This window comes from Macrobrachium rosenbergii, chromosome 51 (genome assembly GCF_040412425.1).
Source record: "Macrobrachium rosenbergii isolate ZJJX-2024 chromosome 51, ASM4041242v1, whole genome shotgun sequence".
NCBI lineage: Eukaryota > Metazoa > Arthropoda > Malacostraca > Decapoda > Palaemonidae > Macrobrachium > Macrobrachium rosenbergii.
The window spans coordinates 63967156-63985614 of NC_089791.1; the positions used below are offsets into that span (position 1 = coordinate 63967156).

At 35.0% G+C, this 18459-nt stretch overlaps 1 protein-coding gene across 1 annotated transcript; it reads left to right on the plus strand.

Moving 5' to 3' along the window:
* The first annotated feature begins 6583 nt into the window (after window positions 1-6583).
* Window positions 6584-17258, plus strand: LOC136833463 (trypsin-2-like). The gene is made up of 9 exons (XM_067095656.1): window positions 6584-6770; window positions 8613-8798; window positions 9091-9168; window positions 12540-12685; window positions 12962-13065; window positions 14978-15146; window positions 15357-15456; window positions 15698-15867; window positions 16499-17258. The coding sequence occupies exons 1-9, from the start codon at window positions 6707-6709 to the stop codon at window positions 16661-16663; spliced, it is 1182 nt and encodes a 393-aa protein (XP_066951757.1). The 5' UTR covers window positions 6584-6706; the 3' UTR covers window positions 16664-17258.
* The last annotated feature ends 1201 nt before the right edge of the window (window positions 17259-18459 follow it).

The window sequence follows — 18459 nt, forward strand, 5'->3', positions numbered from 1 at the left end:
ATGTGTAAGAATATGTTCTCAAGTTTAATAACCTCTCGTGACTAGACATAACTAAGAAGCCAAATAGAGGTTCAGAAGAAGAAGAAGAAGAAGAAAAAGAAGAAGATAAAGAAGAAGATTTTGGATTCCTGAATTGACGGAGGACGCCAGAAACAACGATCAGCACCAAGGACTTTACCTTGTCTCCGGATCCCAATCCGAGAGGAAAACCTGATTCGGCGAATCCTAAAAGGTTTTTTTTTTTTTTATCCCCCAAAACACGGCGTCCTCCACTTAGGCCCTCTCAAGCGAACAGGACTCCCTGGACATCAGAAAGACTCTGAAACCAGACTCCATGACAAATGGGAATCTCGAGGCTTTTTACTTCAGGTAGTCCAGGGACGAGAATGAGCAACAACGCCTAAGTAACCGAGCATAATTTCTTTGTATTTGGAAAGATTGTATTATTTTGTGTAATATATAAGAGAATCCCAGTAACTGTGTAATTTCTATATAGTTATTTACTACTTATAAAATTCCTTCCACATCAATTATAATCATAACTGTATAAATGTTTTGGATTCCCGGCCGCAGTGACGTCATCTTGTTGACAGATACTTAGAATGATTCCGGAACTTAGGAAAGAACTACTTACCTCATGCAACCCTTTGTCTTAATACTGTTAAATATTCATTTTAAAATCAGTTAGCCGTATATTAATGGAAAAATACTGTCTTATACAAAGCGTAAGCAATAAGTGAAACGAAAATTGCAGTGATAAGCTGTTTCTCACGAATTTACTTAAGTCCAGTGACCATTTTAGGTTAACGTTAGGTTACTAAATCAGTCTATAAACATAACATGAATCTTATTATAGTGAATCTCACCCGTAAAGGCGCTCCCTCTCCCGTGGTGGGTGTGCCACGGGTTCGTCTCCAGTGAGTCATTGAAACATTACTTATTACTTCTCTTTCTCTTGACAGTAAACTTAGTAACGCAACAAAATTAAATATCCGTTTAAATTCTTAATTCTTGATTTAAAAATAAGCTTCAAAATCTGCTTCGTTTTTAAAAAGAACAAATGATTTCATTTATATTTAGTGTTTGGCCAGCAATGATTCCTGAAAATATCAAGAACTTGTGCTGAAGTAGATGCTTTATGGCAAAAATGGTCAGGGTCCCTTATTTAAGGATTTTATTTGCCCTCATTTTTGTTTATCGTTCTTAATGACTGTTTGCTTATGTACTTATGTGTTTATCTTTACGCACTGAATTTTATTCTACCGTTACTCTTCTGTTTCGACTGACATTATACCTATAGATATTGATATCCATAAATTAGATATTTCTACCAAATTCCAATAAAGACAACTTTGTTTCCATTGATATAACTGTTCACTTGGAAAACAATAAAAAAAAAAAAAACAACGTATCCGGTCAGCATAGCTAGATGTCATATCACTCCATTTTGAAAGTAATAAGGAAATAAAGATGAATTATACTTATGTATCTGACCTTTATCGGTTCTTGCTCTACATTCCAAGTGAGGCAGAATGCTTATTCTGTTCATGCCTAGGCATCATGATTCAGTCATTATCCTTCAGCTGTTTAGTACACCTTAGTTTAACCAGACCACTGAGCTGATTAACAGCTCTCCTAGAGCTGGCTGGCGAAGGATTAGACTTATTTTACGTGGCTAAGAACCAGTTGGTTACCTAGCAACGGGACCTACAGCTTATTGTGGAATCCGAACCACATTATACCGAGAAATGAATTTCTATCACCAGAAATAAATTCCTCTAATTCTTCATTGGCCGGCCGGAGAGTCGAACGCGGGCCCAGCAGAGTGCTACCGGGTACGATATCGACCCGTCCAGTGAGGAACTTCCCCTCCTTCAGCTGTTAATACCGACTGTACTTTCTTCAATCTTTATATACATATAAATATAGATGCATTTTCTTGCGATTTGTCTTTCGTGATTAGAGATGACTTTCCGTAGACTGCAAACGATCTCTCTCCAGATTTCGATTCAAGGCACAATCTTCGTTTTAAATCAGAAAAATATCGACCAGCCCATATTCACCCATATTTCAGTTACTCTCCGAGAATGTTTTTAATCCTGATAAAGTCTGTTTTATTCCACACTGATTAATACTGTGGATGAAGAACAACAAATGTTTATTTATTTGTTTGTTTATCTATTTGCAGATTTATTTGTTTATTCATTCATTTACTTATTTATCTGTCTATCTATTCATATGTTCATTTATTTATTTAGTTGAGTTCACCATTGCAGAGGACATTGAAAAGCCCGTTATTAAGGAATAAAAAGATATATGATTCTATGAGTAATTTGTTGTTGAAACCTTCTTCCAAAATACTAAATTAAAATCTGCAATTTATTCTTTCTCATTCTTATCTGGGGTTAGGATAATGTTATCATTACCGTGACGGAAAATCTTATACCATTATTTTCGTTAAAAAATATTAATGCGAGAGCTGGTGTTATTATTATTATAATATTATTATTATTATTATTATTATTATTATTATTATTATTATTATTATTATTATTATTAGTAGTAGTAGTAGTAGTAGTAGTAGTAGTAGTAGTAGTAGTAGTTGTAGCATCTTGATGATATTATGTTCATAATTTTACAGTTACGTAAATGACTGAATTATCTTCAGATTGGTTCGGAAGTTGATAATGGGAATAAGAAAAAAATCCGGACATTTTCGCTTTTAACTCTTTGCGCAGAGGACCTTTGCGAATATTCCTACATAGAAGACACAGCTTGACCCTGAATTTGCTTCAGGATTTGTCTGCATGAATCTGATGACAATAGTGACATGGTCTTCCACTCACTGCACTTCAGCCTAAATGATCATTTATCCTTGTTAATCATGAACTGCCGAGCTCTCTCTCTCTCTCTCTCTCTCTCTCTCTCTCTCTCTCTCCCCACACACACATTACACCTACAAGAACACTAAATATAGAAAAATTTTCTAAAGAAACGATATATAGTACTTATATTGCATCATTGATTTATGGACCAAATATTAAATAATAAACTATCCACAATATAAAGCTACATGTTCCGTTGATTAGGAAGTCACCATAATTCCTCCTAGTGAAAATAGGAAAACAATTATTCCTCTCTGGCCGTAATTAACTTTCCCAGGCTGCTCAGTTTTCCAGCATGTGGTGTTCTGTAACGTCATCATACTCGCAGATTTATGGCAATGTCCCTCTGAGGTTTTCAAGCCTTCGAGTGCGTCACCTGAGGAGGATTCAAAGTGGAATTGTCTGGTTTGATCAGTAGTCACAAAATCCAGTGGCTGTCGTAGCCAAAATCCTACGAGAGAGGTATGCGGTATACGCCTTTAGACAGACCGTGTGGCCTCACTGGAGTTGAGTTGCCGATGCATTATCATCACAGATCTATTTTTTTTAACAAATTGATAACTTAAAAAAGCTTACCTGCTGCGTATGAAATAGTATAATAATCGTGTATTTGGTGTAATCAGTTTCAAGTTCATCAGTAATGCCTAGAACAAAGCTAATTGGTTTATACTTAAAAAGATCTTGCCATATCATAGGAATGTCTTCTACGAATCCACTAAAAATCGTTAGCCCCGAGATTTCTGTCTAAAAATATATAACAAAGGAAAATGTCCAAACTAGAATTTTCCAGTGTGATGTGCTATTTAACTCAATCTTTCTTTTTATTCTATCTTTATATATTCGAGACAGATGAGTAAGGCGAAAGATTTTTTTTTCTTTAATCAACGTGGACAGGTGAGCATCCGCTGCCCAATCTTCTGTTACATTGATTATTACCAAGGCTCTCTCATTTCCGTTCTGTGTACCTGATGATTACTCTCATGCTGAAAACCAATTTCCCCTTCAAGCTTTTAGTTCTTCCAACATTTTACATAAATCTGTGAGATTCACATTAAATGCAATTCTAACGGAAGTACATTGTAGACCGCAACTGTTTGGAGCAGAGGAAACATCGCGCGAAGCATTTATACCGAGGCAAACGCCCTCCTCACTTTCTCTGGTTAGCAGTCCTTCAGGTTATCGCATAAACTATGTACCCGGCATTTTCCCATAATGTCAGTCGTTACATCAGACGCAAAAGAAATTATACAGTCTTAAACGTAATGATTACGCAGAAATTACTCTCATGAAGACAACTGCTTCCTTAATATGACACATCGAGTTTACCTTTCTCGTATATAGTCAGTGAACTTGTGAAATAAAGACCTAGATTTTTTTGTACCTTTTGCTTTCTATCCCACGACAACTTTTGGAATACACTTAAGCCATTTTTATGCCTTTCTTCTATTTAAGCGCTTGTTTTAGTATCCTTTAGTAGAATGTCTGTTGACATCATAACTCTTTAAAACTGATTAAGCTGTTTTTAAGCTGCCAAACCATTCTGGGCAGGGTTCCCGTTTAATTATAACTAGAAATACATTTCCATTAACTGTATTTACTACGAGAATTACCTAACACGTCTGTTCCCTGTCAACGCTCACCTGTGCTATTCGGATCAAGGTAATACGAACCGAAATATGAGATTTTCCAAGACAATTTTATCTATGTGAAGCCTCAAACTCATAAAACGTTGTTAGATTACAGCAGAGGCATAGTGTTGTACAACGAACAAATTTAACTATACAGATAAAAATGTGTTCGTGCACACTAACATACAATCAATGAGGAAATACCAAGCTCGAAAAGACCACCCACCAACTTTTCCTATTATGCGCTGACGTCAGAAGAATGGCCTACAGTGTTGAATAACACATAAGTATGGATGAAATACAGCCAGCTAAAGGCTGCGATACCGAACCAGCGGAAAGACCGTTAATACTTCAAAAGGAGATACTGTTTAAAAAATACGGTTGTATAGGACGGAGTCGTACTAAGAGAGCAGATTAGATTATCGGCAACAGTGTGATTACGGCAACATTCGTGTTCTGTTGTCACGTTATTTTGTAATTATACCCTTCCACACAAAAACACCCTTGATTACACACATACATACACACGCAAACACATACACACCCACACACAAATATATATGTATGTATATATATATATATATATATATATATATATATATATATATATATATATATATATATATATATATATATTGTGATAAGTACAAACGTCCTTTAATATATTATACTATACCTAAGTAATATATTTTCATATATGTTACCGAAGGGAATTTTTAGGTGATATATAAGTCCATGTCCCGTGGGATCGAACCAGCGACGGACGGGGAATCAGGACTACAGTGACACACTAATAGTATTCCTTCGGTATGTATATATATATATGAAAATATATTATGGAGGTAGAGTGAATTGGATATTAAAGGACGTTTGTAGCTTTCTGATTGTATATGAATAACGGTGATGTGATAAATAGTCATATATATATATATATATATATGTGTGTGTGTGTGTGTGTACTATATATATATATATATATATATATATATATATATATATATATATATATATATATCTATAATATATATATATATATATATATATATATATATATATATATATATATATATATGAATGTTGTGAGGTAAACTAATCAAAAGACCATTTTTATCTTAACTACTTAGAGGTTATTTTCTCTCTCTGAATAGACTCCACTGTTAATCAGCACACAGTGGTCACTCATGAAGACATACACTGAATAGACACACACACACATATATGTGTGTGACGTGTGTAGTGTGTTCTTATACATAACTGTATAAACACTTGCATGTGTTTGGGTTGGTTTTTAATAGAAAACTCATTATTTTAGTTTTATTAGTTTTTATCATCAAAAATAGCGGTCAACAACACGGTGATCTAATCGGGCATTTAATAAATGCACATCTGTGTGCACTACCCATATTTCATATATACACATATATATGTATATATACACTGTATATATACATATATATATGATGTAATGTGTGTATATATATATATATATATATATATATATATATATATATATATATATATATATATATATATATATATATATATATATATATAAATGTGTGTAAAGTGTGTATACAGAGACAGAGACAGAGGGAGACAGGAAGACATATAGAGAAAGCACCAAACTCATAAATCTAATTTTAGCCATAATAATAGACAACCCCAGCGCTTACATTATTATGTAATAACGTTATCCTCATAATGAAGACACAGGCCAGAGCACAGCCTCAGTGGAGGTTTTTCCAAACAGCGAGAGATGGTAAGTTCTGCCCCTGCCTAGTCCCGTAACGCAACCACTAGAATCTAATAATTCTTGTTGAGAGTCCAGTGTTAAGTTTCCTCTCGAATTCGTTCTGATTTTTTGACACATCTCTCATTTTGCTGCGCTTTTCTTGACTCTCCTCTACCAGTTAAAGGGTCTGTTGCATTATTTGGATTAATCAAGTGTTTAAGAGAAAGTATGTCTGCCTTTTATACCTAAGAATCCAACTCTCCATGGTAATGTATGGACAACCTTATCTTAACGTTCGGAAATAGTTTGAAAGTGGTTGAGCTGATGAACGCTGGCAACTCACACTGAAGTGTCTGATATAAAAGAGGTTTCATGCGACCGAGAACATTGTTTTCCACGATATATGTGGTACTGAACATCAAAGTGAAGTTTGATCTTGCTTTTGTGTTGTTTTGTCAGATATGCCACCGTACTTATACTTGAATTTTATACTGTGGATTATTGTGGGAATCGTTCGCGCCCAAGGTCAGTACAAGGTCAAAGTGCTTGTGACGGCTGTATCCGTTATTGCTATTAAGAATACTGAATTATCGTGGATCACATTCTTTCAAAACTGATATTTGTGAGGGAAGGCCATGGGAAGGGCATCATGGCCACAAAAAAACTTTGGAAGATGGAAATGTGAGGGGCAAAAAAAATGATAGACCAGCTTCTTGAAATAGAGGAGGTAATATGAATGAAAGAAAATGACAACATTCATCGCTTTGTAATGGAAAGGATGAAACTGATCCAAGAAGAGTGGTTGAAATTTGGATGATTAATGTGGGAAGAGGTAGCCTAGCGAGTGCTACAAAGTTGCCTATTACTGACAAGATGCTGCCTCCTTCAGCTCAGTGGAACAGTGGCAAAAACGGCAGCTATACAAGAGAGACAGACAAACAGACAGAAGGCTCTAGTATTTGCATAAGGGGTAGCTGTAAAAGTATAAGAGAGACAGACAGACAGACAGAAAGCAAAGCCGCCCTGAGAGAAAACTCTAGAAAAGAGGTGATGGTAGCGTCACTGATCAGACTTGCCCTTTTGATTCAGTACCTTCCTGAAAAAAGAAAAAAAAAAAAAAGAGAAATCCCTAAATATAAAAACGGTATTCCCTACTTGGGAAGCTATGGGCGATCAAAAGCTTTAGCATAGAGAGTAAAGTAAAAACCCCGGTATCCAAACAATTCTTATAGATTTTTAGACGTGGAGGTAGTCAATGTAATGATGTCATGTCCAAGACATTTTTTAGGTAACAGTAAGAGGTTGATAGAGGAAAGATTCTTAATTACTTTGTAATCAAACAGTGGAGCTGGGTGGATTAGCAGGCAAACGATTCCTTGGAAGCGTCGTGCCTAAATAATTATGGATAATAAGTATATTTTCATGCACATAACTATATGGACATTTATGATAGTGTGCATGTGTGTTCTGAACGCTGCATGTTGTGAATCTCCAAATGGCATGAAGTTTGCATCACCGTAGCATGTACTCTTGTTGCCAGAGGACAGAGAAAAGGCTTTCTTACTATGTCTTGGTGTTTTGAATATGAGATGATGTAGTGCAAAATAATATGTGATAAAAGGTTCTTTCAAGAGAGAAAGCTGAACGTTATGCCACATAGTGAAATAAAAGTAAACATAAAGGGTTGAGGAAAGAACAAAGGAGACATTGTCTGTTGGGGAAGCTCTCAATATGTCAGAAGATTATGGGTACATGTAATAGACTACAAATATGGTAGCCCATGGATTATGATCTGGGATGGAAAGGTTAGGAGAAGGAAGATGGCAACTCTGCTGGGTGCTTGACCGCAAAGGTGGCAAACAAAAAAAGTTACCAAATGTCTAGTGTGAAAAAGAGTGTAGAGAGGCTTGTGTAAATGTACTCAGCAACAGAGTTGACTAATGGGAATACATGTCTCCCTATGAGACATTATTGTGGATTTTCTGTTTCAGAAATCTTAATGATGTACTTCTGATTTATTAAGGGATAGATGATTTATTGTCCTGTCAGTATTGTATATCATACATCATGAAAATTCTTGAAAAAATCACACTGGTATACGTATACAGTATTTAAATGTTTGTTATAAAATACAAAAGAAGCATCTGATCCATCAACACTCAGTTAAACCAATAACAATTTCTATTTCCGTCAACAGCGTTTTTCATTGAAAATTAACCATTATTTATGCTATATACTATATGAAAAGGCAATAATCTTCTGATAAACCTATTGATTCATTTTTTTTGTCCATTTAAGGTTACAGTTAGTCGTAAACCTTCGAAAAGAAAGTGGATGCATATATTAATTTTCTTTCTTTTGAACCAGATGTAATCTTCGACCCCGCTGAGGCTGGAGGATCCGTAGGGAGTTCCTGCACCACAAAGGCTGGTGGACGGGGCCAGTGTAAGGAGCTTCTGAAATGTCCAGGAATTAGAGACACTTTCAGAACCAACCCTCCAGCCATTTGTGGGTTCAATGGGATTTCCCCGATCGTGTGCTGTCCGGATGCAGGTGAGATTCTTCGAACAATTGGAGGCTTTCTTTCCAAGACTTTAGATTTTTTCTTTGGTTATTTTGTTTATTAGTTTAACGGCTTTCATTAAGGCTTCTTTTGTTCTGTCGACTGAGCTTTCATTCTAAATGGCAATAGAATGAATGATGTAAATAAATGATGAAAGAAAACTCGTGTCCCTCGTCAAGATAAAAAACTAAAATCTGTATACTTATAACGTCAATGAATTTTGAAGGCGTACAGTGGAAAAATTATTAATACATTTATGAGACATCATTTTCATTTACACAGATACAACACCTGGAGGATCCGATCCATTGCTATCACCTGTCCTTGACATTTCTCCTCCAAGTTCATCTTCAAGCTTTGGTATGTATTATGGCAATTACAATGCTTTTAAAAGCCATATTGTGGATTTCGTTTAACTATTCACATATTTGCTAATGTTTTCTTCCCCATATAACAATGGTTCATATATATATATATATATATATATATATATATATATATATATATATATATATATATATATATATATATATATATATATATATATATATATATATATATATATATATATGTAACTCTAAAATGCATTGAGCAATTTCAACTAAACTTGGTATACATATGACTTACTATCTTGAAAAGAATACTTTTGGGGTAAGACTTCACTAGCACCAAAGGGCACCAAACTGGGTGGGGGTAGGAAGGGCTTCCCTGGAACGGGGCTGGTTCTGCCCGTAGACTTAGTAACTAAATAAACTCTATGAATTTAAAATACCTCATTTCAGTATACATATAACATACTATCTGGAAAAGACATCACCGGCACCAAAGTAGGTGGTGGTGGAAAGGGGTTGATATGTAAAAATGGCCGAAAACGACAGATATTAGTGTCTAATCCATCATTTTCAAGGTCGCTGAGATGAATAGTGACACTCCCGATGCCTTTTAAGTCCAAGTTCAGCCCCGATACGAAACGGTGGGTGAGAAGGGGTGAAAAATAAAATGTCAAAAATGACAGATATTAGAGTCTAATCCATAGTTTTCGAGGTCACTGAGATGATTAGCAACACTCCCAATACCTTCAAGCCCAATTTCAGCCCCGATAGGGACGGGGGGTGAGAAGAGGTGAAATATAAAATGTCAAAAATGCTGAGCAATGTAATTGAAGCAACTATCTTAATAGGAAAGGGAGAGAGTGAGAGATAGAAAGAGAGAGTGAGAGGGAGAGTAAGTGAGAGAGAGTAGAGGGGGTGTCAGGGAGGAGAAAGAAGGAAAGAGTGAGGGAGATTTGGAGAGAGAGAGAGAGAGAGAGAGAGCTTATAAATAAATATATATATATATATATATATATATATATATATATATATATATATATATATATATATATATATATAAATATTATATATATATATATAATATATATATATATATATATATATATATATATATATATATATATATATATATATATATATATATATATATATATATTCTGTATATATACATATATGTGTGTGTATATATATATATACATACATACATATAGGAGGATGGGTAGGGGAGCCGACAAGAAAACAAGTGAGAAAAAGCGAGGGAAACATCGAGGAATGAAAGTGAGCTAGACTTTCCAGGAGAATAAAAGATTGTTCTACATTGAAGTAAATTCGAAGAAAATGTTAATAAATAAATGGATCTTAGGAAAAATATTTAATTAGAGTCTGTCTGAAGGGCAAGCAGTCGTGGGTCGTTGGAGTGAGAATTCTGGAGATTTGCTGAATGCAGAAGATAGAAGTCGCGCAAAGCTAAATGACAAAGGAATGGGAAGGTCAGTCTAAGTTTAAGAATGGTTCAGAAAGTAACTTCTGAAAACAAGGCAGCAATTAGAAGGTTATAGAATGAAAAACCACCACTGGTGGCGTTACAAGGAAGTTGTAAGATATGACTGGATAAGGGAAAAAATACAGAAGGACTGACAAGAGAACAATAGTGGGGGTTTAGACAAGAAGGTTTGTGCTGGTTAAGCCTTTGTTATAGGACGCTGGAAAGGACTAAATGAAGGAAAATACTGTATGTGACATATCTAGACCTAGAGTTAGTATATAACAGAATTGATATGGAAGTAATTTGGAGGTTGCTGAAGATGCAAAGTATAGAGGATACGTTTTGAAAGTTGTTAAACGATTTCATGATGGAATTGAAGCGGAAGCCAAAACATGCAGAAGGGAGACTGACTACTTTGGTGTGAAAGCAGGTCGGAGACTGAGGTGCATTATTTCTGGAGTGATGCGAAAGGTCGGAGAAAAGTTCATAGACGTAGGTGCAATGGTGAGAGATAATACATTAGATCCTTAATGCAGTGTGAACGAGTTGATGTTTGCAGATGACCTAGTACTAATTGGGGAGAGTGAAGAGAAACTAGACAAACTCGAGAATAATATTGAAAGTATCCACAGAAACAGAGAGGTGAGGCCTAATGTGAGTGAAAAAGTCTGAGATTAAAGATTTTGCCAGCTTGCCAGCATTTCATAAGCTGTCAAATAATTAGAAAATTATATTCTTTGCTTTTGCTTGAGATAAAGCAATAATCTTAGCATTTTTAGTATTTTTTTTCTTAAAAACTCTTAAAATCTTTTTCTTTCAATTCTCATGCCGTATGTCTTGTCACAAAAATGCTATAAATAATTATAAAAATTCAGGCAAGAACAAAGATACAATTATGAAATTCCATGCCAAGGATAGAGAAAAGGAATACAAAGGGGAAACTATACTTAATAAAAGACTAAATCATGACTAACTTACAAAAGGAGATGACAGTAAGTATTGACAGTACTTAGCAGATCCAAGAATATAATAATGCTGTGCATTGTTCAAAAATACTGAAAATATAAAGTCTGTAATGATATAGGAAAAGGCTTTTATAATAGATTTTAATAAAAAAATAGATTCTAAAATTATATGTAACAAGAATTTTAGACAAGATATTTCAGTGCAATGATAACAAAACATGTATTAATCGTAGCTAAGCTATTTAGTAAATTGGATATACCACTTTCGGGTGTTCATCATAACATAACTACTATTACATATGAGCTATTTTTTTTTTTCGTTTACTGCACTCTCCTTTGATTCTGATGTATATATATATATATATATATATATATATATATATATATATATATATATATATATATATATACATATATATATATATATATATATACATATATATATATATATATATATATATATATATATATATATATATATATATATATATATATATATATATATATATACATATATATATATATATATACATATATATATATATATATATATATATATATATATATATATATATACATATAGTACTTTTCATTCTTGTGTCTGAAATAGGCAGAAAATTGCACTCCTGAAATCTATTGTATCATATATGTTTATATATACTAGATATTAGTAGGCTTCTTACACCTCATGCATACACAAACAAACACACACACACACACACACACACACACACACACATATATATATATATATATATATATATATATATATATATATATATATATATATATATATATATATATATATATATATATATATATATATATATATATATATATATATATATATATATATATATATATATGCATGTATATTTTGTGTGGGCATATTGAATATGGACTGATAAAAATTTTATTCAGTATTCTCATTTTTTTTTTTCCGTGCAGCATGTGGTCAAAGTGCAGTCAAACTTACCTTCGAAAGATTCAAGAGGGCCAAGGAGTTAGACATTCACCGTTTGCTATCTAAGGTCGAAAATAAACCAGCAGTCGTAGGAGGATTTGAATCGCGGAGAAACGCATGGCCCTGGATGGTAGGTAAAACAAGATTTTTGTTGGAAAATCCCCCATATAAAGCAATATATGTGCTCTTTATCACACATCTTGAGAAAGTGTCTGAAAATTTCAGCCACTGATTCGGCAATGTTGATCAAGATGCTTAATTTTCTGACGAGAGTAAACTAGCCACTCAAGGACCATGCTTAGAAGAAAGTCATTGTTATGAATACAATCATATCTCTGACTAATGGAAGAAAAGGTATATTACTTTGCATTTTTCTGAAAGATCTAATCAACACCAATACCATCAGGCACTCGTAGGGACTAAAGAAGGAGATGGATTCAATTGGTTCTGCGGAGGCGTTCTTATCAACGATCAATGGGTCCTCACTGCAGCTCACTGCCTGGACACCAAGTTAGTTCTTTTTTTCCTCATTATTTTCTTATCATATTTACGTGCTTGGTTTCTTTTCATGTTTTTTGCCCTTTGCATTTTGGAATACTGATGACTTTGCACTTCATTATCTTAAATTTTTCGTTGCTTTCTCATTCATGTTTAGATATATTTTTCCATTTCTTTTTCATTTGCTTTAAAGATTCCTCATCTCGATTATTTAAAAATACAGTGGAAGTCATTATGAAACCTAAATATAAGTGTGAGATATGTGACATCAAAAACACTAAAGATGAAACCTTATGTTAATTGTTGCGATTTTGCATCTGTAAAGCAATGTTTTAAATTCTCCAATGTTTTACTTTTTTGTTTTTAATTAGTAACGGCAATAATTCATGTCATTCAGCGATAATACTGTACTTCCGTTAACCTATAGATTTTGCATTTATTTTTCTTAATGCCAATCTCCCAAAGTTACCATACTTAAGAGACGAGCTTAGGAAAATAATTTTGTATTTGTTTAGCAACGGGAATCATCGCGAATGAAAGACCCTGTCTTTTTTTAAAAAAACAGATAGCCTTACTCTCATTATCATACTTTATAATTTCATTATTCTTTTATTATTGGTGATAGCTTCATTCCGCAAATATTTCAGCCTGTACACCTCATACATTCATCCAATGGTTTGATGTCACTCATTATTTTATATCTTGCTACCTGTGGCTGTTGGAATATACATAAACTAAATAGGTTGGGATCCTGGAAGACATTCATTCTTGCCTTTTACGATGGGCTTATCGTTAATAACAAAGCAGCCTGCTTTGCCTGTACATGTATTTGTATAACACAAACATTATATGCTACGAGCTTGATGGCGCGCGCTACACAGCGCTGGAACCCAGCGCTGCCTGTCAAGTCTCCCCTACCCTCCCGATCCCTTACGTACCCCGCCCCACCCCGGGCCGGGCAAACAGGTTTGCAGGAGGAGGGTGGATGTGTCATGTCTCCCCTACCCTCCCGATTCCCTGCCTACCCCGGCCCACCAGGGACGGACAAACAAGAAAGATTCACTCGTATTTTATTATTATAGATAGATAGAAAGGGCAGTCAGGGACTGCAAACCTACTTTCAAGAGATTCACATTGTTAAACAACACTAAGCATTATCTAAGATTCTTCAGTAACATCAGGGAGCTTTAGTCTCTTCAGATACACATCAGTATCAGTTACAAAAAATGAAGGACTAAAAAATCTACGTGCACACCCAGACTAGGATCAATGCCTGTCACAAAGTAAAGCCAGAAAAAACATAAAAATCCAAACACTTGTGTAGATGCCATCCGGCTACCAGACGGGCTTTGTAAGTTTGCCTAAAGAACCGAGGCAAAAACGTACCTTCTTTGATGGGGGCAACAGACCCTTAAGTGTAAATGATTAGGTATTTGGATTATTTCAGTATCATTTCAGAACTTTCATTTGGTGGCTAATAATTAAAAAATTTTTCCGGTATGATAAGGTTCTATACATTTCACTTTAGAAACATTTCATGTATAATTGAATTATCGTAAGTTTAGACTGTATTCTGTCAAACAATCAAACAATACAGCTCACGAAATCCCTTTTTAAGATATTAATGCTGTGTGCGCACCTATGCAAGGTGGTATTCAGAGGCACTTTTTATCTCTAAATCACCATGATTTCGAAAACTAAACCAGGTCATTTCAAAGAAAAGAAAACTAAAAAAAGAAAATTGCCAGTCAAGGAAGCACCATTTTCTGTCACTGACAATACTTCAGTTTCCACTGGGTTGTCTGAACATTGTTTCCTTTCACCATTATATACTGGTGTCTTTATAAAAATCTCACTGAGAACACACTATTTATATTCTTCATAATTTCGCAGGATACTTACTGAAGAGCTTTATCTCCAACAGCTTGCCTTCGACAGTTAGACTCGGGGAACACAACTACGAAACTACGAGCGACGATTCTAATGAAGAGGACTTTGAAATTTCGGAAATGATCCGACACCCGAATTATTCATTCCCCGTCGCCTACCACGACCTAGCTTTGCTGAAGCTCAAGACGAAGGTCATTCTAAAGGTCCGTATGGTCATAGAATAAACATCTAAAGTAGATATCTACCTTCTTCCTAAAAATATATATATATCCGTACAGTTAATGGTAAATCTACACATCCACGTTTTGGAGGTTACAGCTTCCATATCATTATCATTTTATAAATGTGTCAGTTTCTAATCTTCACACTATTTGTCCAGTCATCACTTATTTAGTTATTATTTCTCATAACAGACATATATAGCACCTCTGTGCTTGCCTTGGGGAGCCGAAAGCCTGAAGAATCTGACCGGAAGGACCGTGAAACTAACTGGATGGGGAGACACGAAATTCGGTAACAACTCTCTCTCTCTCTCTCTCTCTCTCTCTCTCTCTCTCTCTCTCTCTCTCTGTAATATACCCATACACTATGCTTATTCATTTGTCTATAATAATCAGATGTAATATCCAAATATAATTCTGTCTCAAAATATGTTTTGTTTCTTGCTGCCACATATGCTGCTAGATGAAATTGTCCTTGCTCCTTGAGCATCATTTGGTATTTGTTAGAATGATGACATTCCGATCTTCCCCAGCTGGAAAGCCGAGTCCAGCTCTGCAGGAGGTAGACATCACCATGTTCCCGATCTCCACTTGTCAGAATGCTTACTCGACCCTCAGGCAGTCCAAAGTCCACTGGCCCAGAGGCATCGGGCAGGAGACAGTTTGCGCCGGACACGAACAAGGAGGCCGAGACGCTTGTCAGGTAAGGGCGTTTGTCCATTTCAAGAACAGAATCAAACTCTCTCTTCTCTTGCCTCTTTTCTTCTTGTCTATAGAAAAAGGCTGACTTTACTGCTAAATAGCTATGGTGTAGTGATGCACCTTCCTCCTTGAAGACTGTATAACATAAACTTGTCAACAAAAATAAATAAATTAAAAAAACTCAATTTCAAAATATATATTTCTCCAGTTTCTCTTCAGCATTGCTGATTATATATGAAATCTTTAACGAATAATATTTACATTCTTTAAATAAAGCAGAAATTTATTGCTGCAATTCATATAAACAGACCCCATCGGATAAAGGAAGTCATAATTGAAACTACAAATGAAAAATACAGTAGACAACGTTACTTTGCAAAAGTAAATCGTGGCAACATTTTCTGTTAATCTAACTCAAGTTATCTGTCTCAATAATAGTTCCAAGAAGCTTTTCCCTTTAATAACTTCATAGATCACCTTTTTTTCATTTTATCGCATATTCACTGTTTTAGAGTAGTGATATAAAGCCGATGTCACCCAAATCTTTCAATTAATACCTTTTTATTCACGAATTCTACAGAAAGAGGAAAAACATTACCATAATCTCATTTCAATTTTCTTTGCTCCCGAAGGGTGACTCAGGCGGACCGCTGTCTTACCTGGGAGACGAAGGGAAATACTTCCTCAGTGGAATCGTCTCTACGGGATACGGTTGCGGTAACAAGGACTTCCCCGGCATCTACGCCAGCGTCTTTCACGCTCCCCATTTGGCATGGATTAAAAAAGTTGCTTTCTAAGGAAGCAGCAGAGGCAAGATTACGGCGTTGATGGATTGGCAGATGGTGAGGCGTTACTTTATGACTGGTTCTGTTTACAGAGTAGGGAATAATTTCCCCTCTTCCAGTCCCTTACTTCTTGCAGCTAAACTTTGCTATCTTCTCACCCAAAGCAGTCTTTAATATAAAACATACTGAGCGGCCCTGTTCTGTCCGTACTGATATAAGGGGATTTGAAACACTTGACTTTCTCTTAACAATGATGTAGAATAAACAACCCAACGTCAAGAACTTGCCGTTGATTTTCACGACCATGAATCTAATATTATTTATCTTTTCTTTACTTAAAATTCTTCTGACTACTTTAGCCTTCTTTTATTTCGGATCTTCAGATCACTGTCGTATTTATATAATGTTATCTCTACCCAACTGGTTACTCCTCTAATCATGGTACCTTGAAAGCTCCTGACAGGCTGACATACAAGCTTTTCTCTTTTGTTCTTTATCGGGAAATTTTTGCTGTGGATGAAGAGACCGTGGCCTCGTGTCCCTTTATGGTGAGAGGTTTAGCTTTTATTATTAAGAGTATATATATATATATATATATATATATATATATATATATATATATATATATATATATATATATATATATATATATATATATATCCGCTTTTTTTTAATATTTGACTGCGCCTGTTCCTCAGTCATCTGATCTAGAGAGCGGGCGCAAGAAACATTCCTTTTCTCTCCTTTTCGTGATTTCTGTGCATCTAAAATCTGTTTGGAATTGATATCCCACTGTACTTTTAGGGAAGATGTTTTTTCGCACTGAAATGGAATATAATATCCAATTCTCAGGTCCTACTGAGAACATTTTCAAGTCCTTACCCAGTATAGTCTCAAATTTTTTACTTTCTTCTGTCCAAATGAGTTCATTCCTTGCTATCGCAGTGCAAAGGTGACAACTCTTTGACTTTAACTTTAATGCAAACTCTTTGTTCAGTGATTCTGTTGTTCCCAGTCCTACTGTTTTACATTACAATTTTTTTTATTAGGTACTCGTATGTAGTGTTAATGCAGCTATGAAGATAGGGAAGGCAAGTGGCCCGGACTGCAGAAGAACTGTTGCCTATGCTTTGCTAACTCCTTTGCCTATTCATCACGTCCATCACTCATTCGTTCATCTGAGAACATGCACTAGTTCACCTTAGTATAGCTGCTGTAATCCTGCTAACTATCATTCTTTTGTTTCAACTCCTACTTTTGCTAAATTATATGGAACTTTGCTGAAATTAAATTTTCTTGGACATTTTACATTCTACATTCTTCTGCCAGATGCTCACTATGGTTTCTGTACGGTAAAATAAAATGTGAACTTCCCTATCCCACTGATGCTTGGTCATCTGAACTTCAAAAATAAATCGTTTGCTGAAAATGTTGGTCTACCATAAAGCTCTACTATCCTAATTTCCTACTTCATTCTTTACTCTTACCCACAGCAAGTTTGCCGCTAACTTCCATCCAGCCATTTTATAGCTGTTGCTGTTGATGTTGCAACAGTTGCATCCTACCTTATCTTTGGTGATGTTCCCTGGAATTTTGTTTTTCACTTACTATTTTTTTTTTTCTCTTCAGGCTGCCTTGATTTCTCTTCTCGCCTTTGCTGATTATGCAACCATCCATGTCTCCACATTCCCTCTACATCCACCTCCAGGACATCTCTCATTGTTCGCATCCATTCTAAAATTGCCCTTCTTCTGTCTGTTTACTCTGGTCTTGTAATCTAATCTTGTAAACTGATCTAAATGCCAATT

What these genes read in the sequence shown, in the direction of transcription:
- LOC136833463 (XM_067095656.1), top strand. Translation starts at nt 6,707, where the DNA reads ATGCCACCGTACTTATACTTGAATTTTATACTGTGGATTATTGTGGGA. An exon ending in AAGTTCATCTTCAAGCTTTG is followed by an intron (nt 9,169 to 12,539) that starts GTATGTATTATG and finishes TTTTCCGTGCAG; the next exon opens with CATGTGGTCAAAGTGCAGTC. An exon ending in GAGGCCGAGACGCTTGTCAG is followed by an intron (nt 15,868 to 16,498) that starts GTAAGGGCGTTT and finishes TTGCTCCCGAAG; the next exon opens with GGTGACTCAGGCGGACCGCT.